The sequence below is a fragment of the Neolamprologus brichardi genome, chromosome 23 (genome assembly GCF_056152115.1).
Source record: "Neolamprologus brichardi isolate AB-2024 chromosome 23, ASM5615211v1, whole genome shotgun sequence".
NCBI lineage: Eukaryota > Metazoa > Chordata > Actinopteri > Cichliformes > Cichlidae > Neolamprologus > Neolamprologus brichardi.
This window is the reverse complement of record NC_142125.1, coordinates 18022343-18036613: the sequence shown is the minus strand read 5'-3', so window position 1 is coordinate 18036613 and position 14271 is coordinate 18022343. Positions and strand designations below refer to the sequence as shown.

The 14271-nt window shown below is 38.1% G+C and overlaps 1 protein-coding gene across 1 annotated transcript; it reads right to left on the bottom strand.

Moving 5' to 3' along the window:
* Positions 1-8775: 8775 nt before the first annotated feature.
* LOC148096071 (uncharacterized) lies at positions 8776-12014 on the bottom strand. The gene is made up of 4 exons (XM_087836468.1): positions 11615-12014; positions 10455-10553; positions 9232-9338; positions 8776-8814 (listed from the first exon to the last, which is right to left on the bottom strand). Exons 1-4 carry the CDS (start codon positions 11976-11978, stop codon positions 8776-8778), a joined length of 609 nt encoding a protein of 202 aa, XP_087692594.1. The 5' UTR covers positions 11979-12014.
* Positions 12015-14271: the final 2257 nt, after the last annotated feature.

The window sequence follows — 14271 nt, the reverse complement described above, 5'->3', positions numbered from 1 at the left end:
TCATTGAAAGTCACTCCACTTTCAAACTCACAATCTCACAGATAAACATTTCATCACAAATGTATGAAAACAATCTGTTTTGAAACCCAAGCTGCTGCTAGCAGATCATATTTAGTAGGACAAGCTTGTTACAGTCCACTAAAACTGGTTGTAAAAACTACACATTACTGGGGCCTCTGACCACCAGTGGTCAGAGGCCCCGGTGGCGCCAGTGTCCGGCAGCCCGCCTCTGTCAGTGCACCCCAGGGCAGCTGTGGCTACAATGTAGCTTGCCATCATCAGCGTGTGAATGTGTGTGTGAATGGGTGAATGACTGAATGTAGTGTAATGCATTTTGGGGTCCTTAGGGACTAAGTAAGTGCAATACAAACCTCAGCCGCAGCTTCCTACGTCCAAGGAACATTGGTCATTGTGCCAAAGGGCAAAAATAAGTCATAGCACATGTACCTACTGTAATATCCAAATCCATGCATTATGCACACAGTCATGATATTAGGGCAAATAGTGCAGGTTAAAGCTGAGCTTAAGATTGAGCCTAACTTGTTAGTAACCACACATTTCAATGTTTGTCATTGAACTAGATTTATTAGAAGAAGAAGCTGGATTATATATTATTTATGAATGAGTATGCCTGTTATTGGAATTAAATATGTGTTGTCATTGGTGAATACTGGGACTTCTCTTGGAGTGGCTGTCAGTATTTAGTAATCAGACCAAAGATTCTGCTAAAGCTATCTACAACACAATTTACGCACTCATCCAGGACTAGAACCATCAGGGCAACAGAGACGGATATATATAAGATGATCGTGATACTGAACTGACTCATGGTGTTGTCATTCTGTGGGTTGTTGGTCAGCAGATTTGTTTATGAGAAAAAGAAAAAAAAGGGTTAGGGTAGGAAAAAGAAACCTTACAATTTTGCAAATCAGCCAACTTCTCTTTTTCAAAAACTGTTGTACTTCTTTAAAAGAGTTACATTGTACTCAACGTTTCATCAGAGGCTTTTTCATTTGTTCTTAGTTTCACAGGAAAGATGAACTAATCCTGGCATTTGTCAAAATTGTATCAAAGCTGTTGGTGTAGCTCCGATATTTCATCATGTATATATATATATATATATTAGGGGTGCAACGATACTCGTATTGATATTGAACCGCTCGATACAGTGCTTTTGGTTTGGTACGCATATGTATCGAACAATACAAAATTTTTAATTTATTTTATCAACCTTTCTTCTGACGATGCTGTCTGTGTTGAGCGCTCAGTGGATCTGCGTTCGACTACTCCGCCGAGTGTCAAGCGCAGATCCACTGAACGCAGCGCAAGCTAGCAAGACAGAAGCTAAGCTCGTTGCAACATGGCAAATTGAACCTCCCCCCACCCTCATTCAGATCTGGCTTTTGGAACTATTTTGGTCTTCATGTGAAGTATGACCCTGAAGGTAAGTGCGTCATGGACAAAAGTAAAACAGTATGTCGGATGTGCAATGCAATGCTCAATTACATGGGTGGGAACTAGTGCATTAGCGCAGTTTGCTCGTTAATGTGTTGACGCCATTCAGCCCCACGCACGGGGCGATCCGCGGTAGCTCGTTAACGGAGATTTGCCGTGTTGTGGCGTTAACGTCATTTCAGATTAACGCTGACAGCACTAGTGGGAACACAATGAATATGACTGCACATTTACGCCGACATCATCCTAGTGCAAAGACAAGTGGAAGCAGACAAAAATAAGCACGCATGCTACAAACTTTACCCGAGTCATTTAGAAAGCCGTTAGCACATGATTCTCCTTATGGGGACCTGATATGCTTAATATGCTGCTGAGAATATAGCCCAGAAGTATGGAACGCCAGGACTGCCATAATGAATTAATTAAATACACCATTAAATAATTAATTAAATGTGTCAATAATTAATTAAAATGGGAAATAATTAATTAAATAAATAGTTATGACACATGTAATTAATTCATTATTGACACATTTAATTAATTATTTATGTATTTCACATTTAATTAATTATTGACACATTTAATTAATTATTGACACATTTAATTAATTATTTATTGACACATTTAATTAATTGTTTATGTATTTCACATTTTAATTAATTATTGACACATTTAATTAATTATTTAATGATATATTTATTTATTTCATTTTGGCAGTCCTGGCGCCTGGCTCTCATCATGAAATAATTTTATCTGTCAACCTCACCCATCAAACGCAGGGGGCGGGGTTAACGCTGCCCATGCAGCTTCTCTAACATTTGATTGGTTGCCGTGCAAAGTAAGTCAAAACAGGTCGATCCTAGATAATCGATTGCTTGTGTAGACTTGGGGCAGCCAGGTATCCCAGAATGCATTTCAAATCACAGGCAGCAATGTTGGTGGTGTAGTTTTAAAATACCCCGTTTTTCTGTCACCAACTACACTTTTAACAGTGTTTTAGCTGCGAATGTCGCGCTGTAATCTTCACATGTCGGGTCAGGTTGTCAACATAGAACATGTTTGCAAAGGTGCTCAGATGTTTTCAGAGATTTCAGTAGCTCTGCTAACAGTCAGCATGCAGAGTGCACCGAGGGGGTTACGTTAACCGGTTTGTTTACATATTCCACTCTCCGTGTTCCACGTGTTGCATTCGCAGATTCTCATTTTCACCGAACGATCGTCTCTTTCCACCTGGTCTTGTGTCTCTGTGCTTCTGTAACATAAAGAACGAGCTGACATTTTTCTCACGAAACCAGCGATCAGCTCAACAGGCCCTCAGTTTACCTGCATGCATCCTCCTCCTCACCTGTCAGCTGTTTAACACCTGCTGCTAATTCAAGAACCACGCCCACGTTACCTGGTGATAGTCACAGTTTAACTGGGCAGCCGGTGCTCGATATTACGCAACGTCAGCACATTTTTCTGCACAAGATAAGTAAATATAGTTTTTCCCAAGCGCAGAGCTGCTGGAGCTTGTTTCCCAACAGAGCACTTTATAGGCGAACCCACTTTATCAGTGGCTGATGTCCTATCAGCGGCTGATGTCCAATCACCGGCACAGCTTTGAAACCTCAGCTGAGTTTTAGCTCTCAGTGGTTAAACGCTGGACTTAATTCACTCAGGTTCTGTCTGTCGGGTCACGTTTACTTCGCTGTTTTATTTACAACTGAGCAAATCGGTTTGGCTGAGGTTAAAGTTACGTTTCATAACTGCACCGTTTTACAGACGTTTAATGGTTCACTGGCACATGTGTTAGACTGAACCATTCGCTTTTCTTTATCTGGTGTGTTTTGGATTTAACAGTAAATTTTGAGATTAAACTGACTTTTAAAATGTTTTTATACAAAGAGGAAAGAGAAAGCGCATTTCCACCGAGAGGAGCAGAGTTTCCAACTACATGTTCATAATGCAGACTGCAACCTGGACAGAAATATTATATCATCTGTTTTTTAATAGGTTTTCTAAGCACCAGCGATCTGTTAGAATTTTTAGAGTTTACTTAACTAAAAATAAATGAGGTTAACATATAATTTGTGTGATTTTTTTTTTTCTCTCTCTCTCTTTTTATTCATTTTTTTGCTTTTTCGGTCATGTTATGTTTAACTGTCAAAGGTTTGTTACAAACTATGAAACACATGGTGCAGACTTCTGGATGTTAGAAGAAAACTAATACTGCTAATGAATTAGACTAAAGGCAGGAAGGTGTCCTTTAAAACTAAACATGTTAGTAGGACTTTACATCATAGTTTATGAAATAGCACGTGTATTTCAGTAATAGCCTACTGATTTCAGTGTAGTAGTGAACAGTCACACAGCTCACGTGGGTGTTATCTGTGATACTCCTTAACTATAATTTATCCAGGTTAACTTCAGTTAACTCTGAGCGGCTGGATCGACGGAGGTCAGACAACAATTTTACATGTATGATCTTAAAACAGGACACAGCCATTATCCGTCCTGGCCTCATATCAAATGTGAACGCAGACTGAGTCTATGTTTGACGATTGCTTTATATCTAATCTTCCTCTCAAACATTTAAACAGTCTGCAGCTGAGGGAACACAAACTCAAATTGTCGGAACAGGTTTGCTCGTTTCTTGCGTTCATTTGGTGATTTATTAAATGTATAACTGTTATAACTGCTGAGTCTCTTACGCTGATGAAAATGCAGAAAACACAGATCACGAACACCTGTTCAACCAATCACTTTCATTCCACTTTGATCTGCGACAAACTGACGGTTCATCTCTGTTACAGTGTTGTGTTAGACTGCTATATTTTTGTGTTCTTTATGCTGTAGATGTTCACGTCTCTGGAATAGTTGGCAGTATTAAGGATGCTTTTCTGTAAAATCATATTGATATGACCCGTGAATTATTCGTAGATGACAGTTAGATTAGTCAGCTGGGAAACTCTGTGTTACCTCAGAGAGCTGAAGATATCGTGGATATGCTGACCTCGCTCTGTGGTGTACAGGTCCGTTTACCCTCATGATCAGGGCTCGCAAAATCGCTAGCCCGACGTCCCGGGGCTAGCGATTGTTCCAGTCGGGCTACCAAAATCTATCTCTGCCCTGCCCGTCGGGCTATCATAGGAAGGAAAAATATATGTCAATGCTTTTGCATTCTTTAGGAAATGTAGCTGGGTAATTATGTCATTGGCATCGGTGAGCCACTGTCAATATGTGACATATTGAAATCGCGTTTGAATTTGCGCTTGTTTTTTGCTTTCACTTTGCAATCGCGCGAACTGTGTATAGAGAGCGACAGCACTGATTGGTGAGTGAGGATAATTTGTGCATTTGTTCCTCTGACATTGTCTTATCAATCGTTAGCTTACTATGCAAACATGACAAGTGAAATCTCCTGCAGCAAGCTTAAACATGTGAGAGGTTGATCGCGCAGAGAATCGCTGAGAAGCAGCAGGATATATATTTTAGTTCTGCTGAGCCAAATAAGACAGGTCAGGGTGAAGAAGTGACAGCCAAAGAAAAGCTTACCACAAAACGGAAAAGTTATGACAAATCAGACTATAAGGCAAAGAGAAAGTGCAGCTTTATGGTTTCATGGACAAAAGAATTTCTGTGGCTGCAATATGACGAGCTAAATAACCAGGGCTGCACATAAGTGGTCCGCAGGTGCGCATTCGCTGTCAAAATAAAAAAACGCAACGCGTGTTTGCATACATAAGATTTTTTGGAGGAGGACAGACATTTGTTTAGAACTCTTAAAGATGTCGAAGAAGCTCCTTTAAGCAATTACTTTGGTTTTCCTCCACCTCCAAAGAAATGTCAGGAGTCCGAACCACAAAAGAAACGCGTATTCTCGGAAAAGTGGTTGCAGGAGGTGAGCTGGCTTCAAACAAATGATGAACGCACAGAGATGTGGTGCAGAATGTGCCGTGAAAATCCCACTCTAGCGGACAAAAACAGCCTTTTATATGGACGCAAACGCGCGTTGCAACTTCTTATCTGGTGCGCGTCTTTTATTTTGACAGCGAATGCGCACATGCGGACCACTTATGTGCACCCGTGTAAATAACATAATGTTCTGCCGGCTGTGTTTTTGGTTTTCCCTCGATTTCTGAGTCGAAATGTGCCTTTGTTACTGGGACCAGTCATTTTAAGAAAGGCCCCCATTAGAACCCATGAGAAATGCAAGAAATGCATTATTGCTCAGTCTGCAATATCTTTCCCAGAACAAACACCAATTGCAAATAACATACTAAAAAATAAACCTGAAAATCAATCTATGTTGCAAAGAGTGAACTACCTTTGGCAAAATTTAGCAGTCTTTGCAAACTTCAAAAAGCAAATGGCCTAAATCTTGGTTCCACTTTCCTCTTACCTGTGACTTCAGTGGAAATTTCAAATTCAGGATCTGACACAGACTGATTCATGTTCTACACAGTTCTTACAAGTTCATAGAAATTTCTGTTCAATTAGAACCAAGTATTTGAGTTGATGATTGTAATTTTTATACAATGTTGTAATTTGTGTTTCAACAATTTTTTTGATTAATGTTTTGTTTCCGTTACAATATTACACTTTAATGTATAATATTGTAAAGGAAACAAAACATCAATCAAAAAATTGCTTTCTTTTTTATTCGGGCTACTTAAATTTATCTTGGGCTACCAAAAACTGAAGAGTCCCTGCCCGAAGGGCTACCAGGGATTTTGAAATTTTGCGAGCCCTGATGATTAATATTCACAATAAAAATATTAGCCGAACATCATAAAGTCTGTATGTGTGTCATAGTGTCAAACAACCTTTGTACAGTTAAAGCAGTTACTACATGAGGAAACACCAACGTTATCTCTTTTATGCGTTTATACACAGGTCACGCTGATTACTGAACAAAAACCCAAAGATCAGCTGTTAATCGAATTTATTTGCTCTCTCTCCTCCTTAAACATGTTTTTAGTGTTAGTTATAATTCAGAATTGGCGACTGAAACACGTAGGACACATAAGAACATCAGGAAATAAAACCCTGATAAATATAACCTCAGTAAAAGAAGTCCGTGTCACCGGGGGTTATAACAGCTGTGTACCGGGGCCTGAGCCTTGTCGGTGGTAATAACAGCTCGATTGCTTGCGAGGCGAGCGGGTCTATCCACGCTTTGCCGTGAGACTGGGCAGACATCTCCGAAATCATCGAAGCACTTTTGCAAAGAGGCTGTATCTTGAGAAACCGACCAGACACATGAAGATTAAACCACTACATTCTCGGCTAAAAAAATATTAAAACTGTATTTGGTGACACACAAACAGGGTTTTTCAAAGTTCAGTTCTGTTAGTTTCCACATGCTGGTTGTTGTGTGCTAAAAACAATGGCCACCAGGCCAAAGCAATGGTTTTGAGTCGATCAGCGTTAACCCCGCCCCCTGCGTTTGATGGGTGAGGTTGACAGATAAAATGATTTCATGATGAGAGCCAGGCCCCAGGACTGCCAAAATGAAATAAATAAATATATCATTAAATAATTAATTAAATGTGTCAATAATTAATTAAAATGTGAAATACATAAATAATTAATTAAATGTGTCAATAAATAATTAATTAAATGTGTCAATAATTAATTAAATGTGTCAATAATTAATTAAAATGTGAAATACATAAATAATTAATTAAATGTGTCAATAATTAATTAATTACATGTGTCATAACTATTTATTTAATTAATTATTTCCCATTTTAATTAATTATTGACACATTTAATTAATTATTTAATGGTGTATTTAATTAATTCATTATGGCAGTCCTGGCGTTCCATACAGAAGAAGCGTATAGTATAGCTTTTATTTTGGAAAGAGCCATTTCTCTGTAATAAACTCTCTTTTCCAAAGATGAGTGATTTCTCGATCAGATAGATTTATTTTTTTTATTACTTTGTTGTTTCAGCAACATTAAATTTAAAAACTGTACTTTTGAGATAATATATATATTTATAATTTTAATAAATGACAAATTAAAAAGGCATGAACATTTTTTTGTATCAAAAAATATCAAATATATATATATATATATATAATGTTAAGTTGCATAATTATCAAGGTGGAGGTTGACTGTTTTTTAAATGAGATATTTTTTCTTTTACTTTTAGCTAGAGCATCATATTTCTATATTTCTAAAGTTTTAAAATAAATGTTTAATATTTACATCCAAATGAATCCAGTATGATATGGAAACACTTCAAACAAAAAAAACATCAACAAACTAGAAATAACTGTTCATTTTGTAAAGACCAAGATTATAAAAACCACTGTACTAGGCTGTAACTAGAACATGATGAATGAATGCAGGGACAAAAAGGATGCAGCTCAGCTCTGATGGACTCTGACGTCCTCTACACTTCCTGTCTGAAATGCTGATTTCAGCCGATATGACACCTGATAAAATCCCACAAGTACCAAGTACCTTAAAGGAAGTCCAAGCTCAGGTCTGATGATAGAGAAGCGCGCTACACTTCCTTTTTCAAAATTCAAATATGTTTACAACAAGCAAACAAAAAAAACTCCACCACACAAATACCAAGAAATTAAGAAAGTGTTCGATGATGAATCCTAATGAACAGCACAAGCAGCAGCACTTTCATTAGAAAAATGGTTGTACATCTTTCTGACAGTGAATGTCATACTTGTCGAGGAAATACTGACTAACGGTTACAAAAATTACATGAAGCAGTATGTTGTAGTAGAGGTAATAGGAGTCTAAATAATAACATTAACAATAATAACAGATCTTCAAGCTGTTTCTACACTTCTAGTGTGTTTACAGTAAAACAAAAGTCAAACCAAAGAGGAAATATATATAAATGTGATACCTTTGCCACTCAAAAACATCAGGAACACTTTGGTGTGTGGTTTGTGACTGGCATGTCTATGTGACCAAAGGCTGTGTTAATTATATTATGTATAAAATAAAACAAAAACAACTTTGACCAGAACTACAACTTTATTGGATTGGAGAAAAAACAAACAAGAAAAACCCCAAAAGAGTGTAAAGCATCTGATACTGTAACAGTGCAACAAATCTAACTCTATGTTACACTATTTGTAATGAATGAAAAGTACATCTCCTACTCTAAATACATAGAATCATGGTTATAAATGCAGCTATTAACATTACTGCCACTGTTAAATGATGAATTTGAGGTTTTCCATCCTAACCAGACTAGATGGTATTTTCTAACAATACCATGAAAACATAAAGGCCAGTCAACAACAACTGCACAGAAAATAACTACGATACAACGGTTGATGAAGGATAAAGTCATCTTTCAGTGATGTCTTGTTGGTTGGGAGTGGACTGCCCTACCCTGAAAGGAAACACAAATATTTAGTACAGGGAAGTACCAGTACTATGGAAGTATTTTTGATAGTAGTAGTAGATTAGAATACTAGAGTGATACTGTTTGTTGCATTAGTAGGTACTGTTATTGGATAATTAAAGATGGTCTTGGAGGCTGTGACATCCATTATTGGTGAAAGCTATATAGGTCATAAATACTTTAAACAACATGAATGGGATGGGCACGTTTGAATCTATTGTGGATTTCCCCCCACATAGTCAAAAGTATAGTCACATAGCCAACAATCGAATTTTTTTTTTTTCATGTGTAGAGGTGTTTTTTTCTGTTCTCAAACTGATCTCCCTGTTGGAGCTCAGTCTGGGGGAAGTTATTTTTTACCTTTCAAATTATGAGTCTTGTTAGTAATAGCAGTGGTTTAATTACCTTCACATCCTGCAGCGGCTCTGGTACATCATAGATGTGAAGTGAGATATCATCCCTCTGGTTGCTGTAGCTTTTCCTCTTCAAGCACAGCAATATACAAGAAAAAGCTGCCAACAGATCACTGAGTTACTTCATCTTTCATTCAGCCCAAATGTTCAATGAGCTTTTATTTAATTAGATTCATTAAAAAAAAAAAAACCCATATGGAAAAGAAATAGTAAAAACTTACATGATTTACTCATGAAAGTGGCCACTTTCTCATTACTTTCATATTTTTTTTTAGTAAGTATACAAAACATACAAGTTTCATTATATAATTTTTCAAGGGATCTTATATGTGTTTTCACTCTTGTATGCTTTACATACAAGTTTCATACAAGACAGATACAAACTTTATAAGATTTATATATATCTTTTCCATATGGGAACAGCCTTTAAGGCTAGCTGTGGTGACCAAGATAACTTATCTAGGTCATGGTCTAGAGTTTAGTGACTCCATGTTTATGTTTTGCATTTATTCATTTTTAATTTTTTTTAGAGTTTTCTGGGTTTTTTTGTTTTTTCCATTCTGTAAGTGTTCTCTGTGTTCCCCTTGTGTTCATGCCATTTACATTGACGGTTCCTTGTCTCATGTCTTAAGTGTGAACCCTTCCAGCTGTGCTCTCCTCTTGTGTCCCATGCCCTCGTTATCCCTCAGTGCATTTTAACCCTGTGTTTTTCCCTGTCAGTTTCATGTCCTCCCTTCATGCTATGTGTGTCTCTTCTCCTGTGCTTCCTCTGGTCGCCGTCTGTAGTTTCCCGGTGTTTTGTTATTAGTTCCAGTTTCTAGGTTTTGGTTTAGTTTTCTAAGTTTTTTTGTGCAAGTTGCCACTGCAATAAAGCCTCTCTACGTTTATGAAGTCAGTAGTGTGCAAAAAAACTATAGTAGTTTTCAGGGCCTTTGATCACAGGAAATGATTAAGCTAGGTGGTATCTGCTGTATATACATGGAAATGTGTTAATAATGTCTTTTAAATGGTTTTTGGATGATTATTTTCAAAGTGGTTTGAAATAAGATATCTCCCTCTGCTGTTACTGCAACTTCTGCATGCGTGTGTCCATTTCAGGTTTTGGAGAGGCCAAGTGTGAAATGGACACAGTGGACCAGTATGTCTATTACACGCTTTGCCATGATATTGGGTTGGACCATAAAATCTACTAAAATTGTAAAATAACAGACTCACTGATTATTAGAACAATGAAGGCGACAACTGACACAGATATGGTGATCAACAGACTGAAAAAACAGTTGTTTTGTGGGTTGTTGGTAGGCCGAGTGACATCTGGAAAATAGAAAGGACAAAGATAAGTTAAGAAGCATTTATAAGTAGCATGGTGGCACTGGTTAAAGCACTCTTATGCAGGCCAATGTAAACAAAAAAAACAAGCCTTTTATTTCAAGCTTGTGCAAAATCTTATAAAAGAAAGAAAGCAAACTGGGAGAAGGCAAATTGAAAATCGATAACAAAACACACAGGGAGGAGAAAGAAGTGCTACGACTGACGAAAGGCAAGGTCAAGATTACAAGTATCTAAACACATGAAGGTAAACAGTGTAGTCGGATTGGGAGGGTAATGGGTCACAGGCAGTGAAGGAGGTGAAACAAAGCAAGGTCTAAATCGCTACCAAACCGAAACAGGAATTGAGAAACACTAAACAGGAAACTCATATACTCATATAAAAACAGGAGTATGGCTCATGTGATTAGGCAGATGATCAATAGTGGGTCTGTGACCCTCATAAGGGACAACTCGCAATGGTCTCAGAAATACTCTGTCCCAATTAGTCGTAGAACTGATTAAACTTCTCAGATAAGACATGAGACGTCTTTAAGAAACTCAAAGAAGTCCAGCCGCTTTTCTTTCCAAGCTCCTTGGTTTGCAGGAGCAAGTCTTAACAACGCACCAGTTTTCCTAAACCAAAACAAGTAGTTTCTGGTAGCTAAATGTTTAGTGTGTGTGTGTGTGTTGTGTGTGTGTGTGTGTGTGTGTGTGTGTGTGTGTGTGTGTGTGTGTGTGTTGTGTGGGTTGTCACAAATTTGAAAACTTACCACATGAACTCATTTCCTTTGTGTTCATAATAGCACGTAGTAATGCCTATAAAGGTCAGACTTAAAAACAAACGTTTGCATGCAATAATCTTGTGCTATCACAAGACAGTATAAGAAGTTGTCCCAAAATTCCTCAACATCAAGTTATAATAAAAAAAAGTAGATGGTTTCCGACAGTAACATAAACTACTTTCTTGTGTATTTAAGATGCTGTCAGCCATTTGAAAATGTGTATTGAGGCCTAAACACTCACTAATCCAACAGCAATAATCAGAAATAAATTCTTGTACGTACCTGAGATGAGGTGGAAAGTGTCCACAAACTGATTGCTGCCATCTCTCTTGATGCCACAGAAGTAAAGCCTGCAGTCCTCTGCTGTCAAGTTTTTAATCACAAGTTTGTTTCCCAGGATTGAAAATTTGGTTTCAAAACCAGGAGAGCAGTAGATAGAGCCTGCTGTGGAAAAACTGTGGCTGATACATGCTCTGAACTGACTGTAGATCTCCATGTACCAGTGGATCTCTGATGTCTGATTGAAGCAGGTTAGAGTGACATTGGTCCCCAGCTCTCCTCTGACCTCGGTCACGTTCTTGGCCTCTGCACAGAGCAGAACCACCAACAGGATCATCCACAGGAGAACCATGATCAGCTTCAGCATCCACAACAAGACGGAGTCGTCTGAAAGCAGCTCAGCTCTGATGGACTCTGACACAGAAGTGCTCTACACTTCCTATTTGACATGGTGACTTTGGGCAGTGGCATGTCTGATAAAGAAAACCCACAAACACCTTACATCTCTTACAGGATGTTAAACTTTATCGCTTCTGGCTAGCACTTTGCCCTTTGGGTCAAAAGAGACTTTAAATTTAAACAGGTTGTAACAGCTTCATGCTGCTTCCTTCTGCTGTTCTGTTTTAATAACAAGAGCGAGGCTATTTTATTTTCAATATGAAGAAGAAACGCTCAGTGCATTGTGGAAATCTCACAGCAGCCTGGGCCTATTGCAGAGTAGGGGAAGGTTCAGGGTCACCTAATCCAGCCTTACATGCTATAGGTCCATATAAAAAGGAACGTTTTAAGCCTATCTTTAATAGGTGTTTGTCTCCTCTATCCAAACAGTAAACTGCTAGTGAGAAAGAAAAGTGTGAAGAACACTGAAGGGTCCTTAATCACCAGAAATGATTAACACTTTCCTGTGACTATTTTCCTGCTTGAAATTCAATATCTCCCTCTGCTGGTACTGCTGTTACCAGTACCAGCAGTACCAGCAGATTACTGTAACTTCAGCATGTGTGTGTATTTGATGTTTTGTGGAGGCTAACCTTGAAATACACGTGGTAGATTGGCATGTCTGGTGCACCTCTTGCCCTGATACTGATTTGAATAAACATTTAATCAGAAGTTCACTGGGGGTCAATTCTTGGCTCATCAATTTTTTCATTGCTCTAAATTGATACTGTCAAGAAGAATCAAAATAAAGCCTGCCACTCTAATGCAGAAGATACACAGTTGTATTCATATTTTTCCTTTTATTACCAAACTCCTGTTCACAAATGATTGAGCAGCACTGATGACATGAACTACTGGATTTCTGAAAAACTTTTAAGATTTGCACAGCGAAAAGATGGAAATATTTTTGCTGATCCAAACAGTCAGAGAGATTCATATTAATCATCCCTGTCTCAGAAGCACAGTGAGCAAGTCGGGAATCCTGGCCTTATTTTGGACAAAGATCTGGATTTTTACAAAAAACATCAACAAAGTTACCAGAACTGCATTCTATAATATAAAAGTCTGTGATCTGAAAAGGGCTCTGAGAAATTGGGAAAACTGTGATGCTCTATTTCAGGATTCAGCAGCAGCAGTATGTGTAGGCACTAAGAAAGAGCTTCCACAAACATGGAAATCTGACCATATTACTCAAGCTGTCTGCTGACCTGAGTCCACACATCTACTCATACACTTAGAAACAGACTCAAAACCCTTTAGTTATCATAGGCTTACACATAATAGCTGTCTGCTTTTGTGCGTGTGTGTGTGTATGCTAATTTGTATTGTTTTTACTTCTTTATTTTTTATTTACAGTGAGACACTGTGGACCTATATAGTTTCTTATGTTTTTATCTCTTGGTGAGCACATTACATGCAATGGAATTTGCTCTGTAAATAAATTTGGCATGTGCATTTTTTTGGTTGGTTTAAACTTGGTTTAGCTGATATAAAGGGTGAATGGAGAGAATTTTGTAAAGGAGCTACGGTGCATCGCTATCTAGTACAGATGTACTCAGCAGGGGAACTCAAGACCAGAGATGGGCAGTAACGCGTTACTTGTAACGCGTTACTGTAATCCGATTACTTTTTTCAAGTAACGAGTAAAGTAAGGGATTACTATGGCAAAAACGGTAATTAGATTACCGTTACTTTCCCGTAGGAACGCTGCGTTACTGCGTTACTAAAACCGTGATTTTCTTGCGAGAATGTCTCATGACAGTGACGTAAGCGAGTGTGATGTTCATGACAACAGCTGTGTGCAGATCAACAATGGATCATATATCGAGTGCGGAGAGAGTATGAGCGTGCAGCGTTTAAAGCGTGGAAGTACTGACCTTATTTTGAGTTTGATTCCATAAAAAGTGACAAAAACATTAGTGTCCGTTGTGCGTGGGAAGAAAACTTCTTTTTACAGCGAAAAAAACCCCTAAACTTCCAAGCAAGCACCGAGTAGCTACGACGTAATGGGAAACTCACAGAGAAACTGCGGTATCCTTCCACTGACCGCTGCGGCACACCTGCACCAGGATAAACCTCCGCCTACTCTACTCCTGCTTTACAGGTGAAAATAGAGCAAAAGGACCGCTAGTCTTTGACTTTATTTATTTTCTGCTGTGTTTTACTTGCATCTGAAAGAGTGAGTGTAAACACAAAAAAATAAATAAATAAATAATATATAT